This window comes from Ylistrum balloti, unplaced genomic scaffold, assembly GCF_031769215.1.
Source record: "Ylistrum balloti isolate Yb309-2 unplaced genomic scaffold, AGI_CSIRO_Ybal_v1 Utg370526, whole genome shotgun sequence".
NCBI lineage: Eukaryota > Metazoa > Mollusca > Bivalvia > Pectinida > Pectinidae > Ylistrum > Ylistrum balloti.
In genome coordinates, this window is record NW_026782336.1 from 47,242 (window position 1) to 52,463 (window position 5,222).

General features: G+C 35.0%; 1 protein-coding gene across 1 annotated transcript; it reads right to left on the reverse strand.

Moving 5' to 3' along the window:
- Positions 1–1,918: 1,918 nt before the first annotated feature.
- On the reverse strand, positions 1,919–4,586 carry LOC132555915 (carbohydrate sulfotransferase 9-like). The gene is made up of 2 exons (XM_060220293.1): positions 4,493–4,586; positions 1,919–3,051 (listed from the first exon to the last, which is right to left on the reverse strand). The coding sequence occupies exons 1-2, from the start codon at positions 4,584–4,586 to the stop codon at positions 1,919–1,921; spliced, it is 1,227 nt and encodes a 408-aa protein (XP_060076276.1).
- Between the last annotated feature and the right edge of the window lie 636 nt (positions 4,587–5,222).

Here is a 5,222-nt window from a genome sequence, read left to right on the forward strand (position 1 = left end):
TAATTAAAGCGAAGGTATTTGATCACCATTCAGCACAAGATTATCTTGTCAAAAAAGCAGGAAGTCATCATTTCATGTGATTAGGACAGGGTCTCATGGATATCAAGCCATTCACAATGTCGATGGCAGGGTAATCCTTGCAATGTACTTCGGGATTTAATCTGGAAAGTATTAAAATTGATAACACTTAACACAGCTGAGTAATTTGTTTATAAAAATAATTACATTTTTTGTGCAAAATGTTCTTATTCAAATCCAAAATAAAAGCGTACAATCTTTAATGGCCCATGTTTTATCAATCATACCTTGGCTTATATAAAATGCTCTACGCGTATGTACATTGATTTCTAAAGCTAAGACAACGATAGAAAAGATCCTTTTTAGAATAAAGGATAAGCGCACTTACTTACGTATATTTTTATTTCGGCGATGTCGCCATCCGGATTATAATGTACACACACTGAGAGAAAATGTGACACGTTTCTGTATTACTAAGTAAGTATAATATGTCTGCGGCATATGCTGTGTGTGTAGACGTGTATGTCTTATTATCCTGTAAATCCGCTCAAAGTGATGTTTATCTCCACCATATGGTTAGCTATAAAATATGTAAATTTAGTCTCTTTGTAGAAAAGTTATCGTCCACAGATTCTTGTAGTATTTGAACACGCATCACTGTATTTGATCTTTTTTGTTACTTAAAGTGAGTTTGAGATTGGTACGTGGTTAAATCATCTTTCATAATCTTCTCTCTGTTGTCAGTGTGATGAAGTGGTCTTCTCCGCTAAAGCTTCGTACACTTGGGGTATTCCTTTAAAAACGTTTATATACATGAACACTTAGAAATCAAATTATGGTTTGCATTAATTTAACTCTTGTGTATTTCAGCAACCATTTGATTCTCTGACCAAGTCACGAAAATATAGGTTTGGTGTCTCGCATTAGTATTATTGTTACAAAATTTAATATGATAATCGTTCTTATATCTTGACTTGCTGTTTAACAGATCATCTAATAGACTTTTTTGACACCGATGGAATATATGCACGATCCCCCCTCCCCTGCGCTGATGCGTTTTGTATCTTGTCATAAAAGAAATAGAAAATAATTACGGTTACACGTATATTTGAAAAACAAAAACCCAAGAAATTCCAAGGCTTTATTAAATCACATCGTTTAATTCCCCGTTTAACTGCAAAATGTTAAAAACAACATTATGTGTCATTCCAAACATTTCCTCACAACTGCATCACTTAAAATCAGATTCAATGAGAAAAAGGACATTGAGTGCATTGACTTTAGAAGTAGCGATTGACAATCTTCAGCTGAACTATCGGTATCATTAACGACACCACTAAACTATGTGGAGGAAAAGCCTAGTATAACAACTTATTGGAAAGTACTACAACTATACCTTATTGTGCGACCTCTTGGTTTGCCCTTCTCTGATTGGTCGAACGTACTAATGTATTTGATTTGATTCAGATGGTGCTACAGGCATTAGTGTATGATATATGACTGATCATAGAACGATTATTGACTTAACATTAGATTGATACGAGTTCTCCGGTATTTACTTGCACGTTTTTTTAATTTAAGGCTGATGAATCCATTTATTCACATAATGTATAGTAAATATGGTATAATGATGTATTCCAAGTGAACCTGCAATTATTCTCTAGGGAAACCTAAACGATGAGATAGATAGATATAAGGGCAGGAAATACGGGTAAATTATTTTCTTCTATCACCATTGCCGGGTTCTACCAGTCGCATTGCTTCAATGCTGTAAATTCGTTTTAGTATTTGTATAAAGGTTTCAAACCATGGTTTACAAAATGCAAGCCTACAGATACAAGCACATCATTATGACATGTATTTAACATTTGTTTGTTTCTATGCCATTCTTGGTAAGCATTTAAGAGGGCGGATTAATATCATAACCAAATAAATAAAAATCCATTTTGTACATTTCTTGTACCTGAGAGATGATACGTTTTGGCATACCTACATATGCATCAACTAAAGCCTGTCTTCGCTGTGTCTTTCGTTCTGTACTTGATAAAGGATTAGTACTCATCGCTTTCAAAACAGCATTTGTAATGTTTTTGACGTTAACGCTGTTTGTACCTTGAAATGTTGACAAAGGAAATGCTATATTTGTTCTAATGTAGCCTTGTATTTTGAATCCTTCCCACATTTTCATGAAGTAGGCAAGTTTGTTGCTGCAACATGCTCTCATAGCGGGGCCGTCAATAGCACTCCACATAGTCTCTATCACTCCCGCCATGGTTTTATTCGTACCGGATCCGTGAAACATCCGTGTCAGTGTTGTTTTTGTTTCGTTACTTATCTCAAGCTGATTAATGATGTACTCTGTATCCCTTGTCAAAGTTTCCTGTTGTATGACATATTGATATTCCACGTCACACACTCTACACATGGTGTAAACAGGACTCCAATGTCGGTTGATACCTCTTCCTTGTAGAGCTGTTGTTGTTACACTGTCTACGAAATCTTGAAAAGAAACATTGTACCCACACTTACCAACTTCTGTCATAAAAAATCCTTTTCCTAAGGATTTCGCCAGTGATTTAGCATTCCGTACAAACCTTAATAAGTAATATTTGTCTATGAACGCTGAAAATAATCTTGAGTATGGGTCACGGGAAACGACAACACCATTTGTCTTCAGTTGTTCATGCTCAGTGGGTAAACTTTTGGTAAGTCCACCGCTGACAGCATGTATCTTATGTCTTGGGATGCTAAACGCCTTTGAAGCTGCCATACCTTTTTCTACAATTAAAAACACAATAGCCCAAAACGTGCTACCTGCCTTTGCTACTTTACAAACACTTATATTTAGTTTCATAGACTGGAAGAAAATTCCATGGGTTTGTTGATATTTGATTTTATATTTGTCTTTTTTGCCACTTTGGTGACATCCTTTCTGTAAATGATGGATGCGATCATTCCATGTATCCTTTAGTCCAGTATCGTAGGCATTGTGATGTCCCGAGATCTGATTCTCTTTCAATGCCATGTGTTTGTCTGAAAAATGATAAGTAAGTCTGTAGAAAATGATAAATAAAGGAGGACAATCGAAACACACCAGAAATATAAAAAATATATCATATGGTGAATAACAGAGCATCAGAGCATAATCTTGAATATATAAGATTATAACAGAATAAGAACTAAAGATATACTTCAGAAGATTGTACAAAAGACATACAAGTGCATAGCACATTTTCGTAATTTAGAGTGAGATACAGTAGAGCCGAACAACTAATTAACCGCATCATACAGCTGTTTCGTCCTTCTACGGGCACGTCAGTGATTCTAAGGGTACACAATTTGGAGCTTAAGAGGCGACTAAGGAATGTCCAAAGTCAGATCAAGACGAGGAGGTGAAAAAAACCGCATAATTACATAAATTTCGTAATTGTCATACATTAGACCATTTTACAACAACGACAAGTACATGTGTGATTTCTGAACCGTGTCACTATTCGAGTGAATTTAAATGTGGCAAGCATTAAATTTGAAGTTGTCCGAGAAGAAAAGTATTATGTTACCTTTCGAATTTGCATGTTTCGAGATGTTCTGATTTAGTTTCGTTATTAAAATTTGAAATAGTATTGATGATTGAATATGTCGCACTTGGGACCCTGGCTCGTGAAACCGACTTGCTAGATCTAAAAAAAACCCGCTAAATTGTATTTAAAATCATCTGAAAAGTATTATGTTTTCTAATAGTCCACATGTATCACATAAGTGACACGTGTCATATACACTGCTTTCCATTCATCTAGTATGTGATCATCCAGGCTTTTTCGTGGTGTTACGGATATTACGTATAGGTGGACACTGATACCTAGATGGCAGATAGCTTCACAATGATACAAGACAAGACGGTTTTTATCGTTAATAACAATCTCTTTAAAACATAGGAAACAAAATCTTACATGAGTTTCTTTCCGTATATATTTTTTAAACATTTCTGATATATCTCTCAGAGAATGTTCTGTGACAATCTTAGCGTTTACAATAATTATACTTTGATTTTGAACTAGTTATACCAAAATAATTACAAGAAACGCAATCATCAGTTATCCTGTGTAATGGTTTCTGCCGCTGATGTACTCACTGAGTGTTGTATATCAATTGTGATTTACCCTATCAATATACGTCCACTATCATTTGTCCATGTTCATTGAACAGAGCGGACTATTGATATTGTTGTATATTGAGTGTGATTTAATGTTGTGATAATCCATAAATCATACTTGCGACTACTGAAACATGTGCTCGTCCTCGATATGATATGACTTTATGGTAAAGTTGTCTGGTATGTTCGACAGTATTGAAATACCTGCTGTAATTTAGTATTGTTATTATCACCGTTGCGACGTACCCATATATGACAATATATAAGATGTAAATATTTATCAGTATGTTTGGCGAGCTTAAATATGCAAAATGTACTCACCATCATTATAGTAATGTCCAAACATATAAAAACAACACAGCAGAATCACAGATATTCCTGCTGTGACAACACATCTATACCTAACAGAATACATTGTATGCCAATATATCAGGTGCTCTTAGTAATATAGATCTCCTCTCTATGTCAATACGATAAGACCAACGCTTCATACGCAATATCTTTATCACAATTTTATATCTCATGCTTAACAGGTTGGCCGCTTCGTGTGACAATGATAACTTTTCCAAGCTGTTACTTTCAAGCCAGAGCCTTTCATGAGGTTTTACTCTGAATCAGTATCATGCTGGTTCCGTTGTTGTACACATTGTTCTCATTTCAAAACGTAGCATTACTTACTGGGATTCGTTAAAATCTACCCGGCAGGTGTCGTCGATTCTTCTCCCTTCTTCATGAGTCATCGTTAATCATTCTTTTGTTCATTTTTTGCCTCAGTTTTATTAAATTTGAGTTTGTTTGATGACTATGTTGACATATAGGTATTTCTTTTTGTTCTAGTTTTTCTTTTTGATTTTTAGGGTTTCATTCCTTCATCAACAAAGTAATTTTCTTTTTCTTGTTCCCCTCTCTAGTCGTGAACTGTGTTTGACTTCAAATGAAAGATTATATTTTCATAATCAATATAGGTTGCTTCCTATGCGATTGCTATTTTCAGGTAGAACGCTGGTCGAACTTGAAGATATACGGTCTTCAATATGAGTGGCGATGCCAC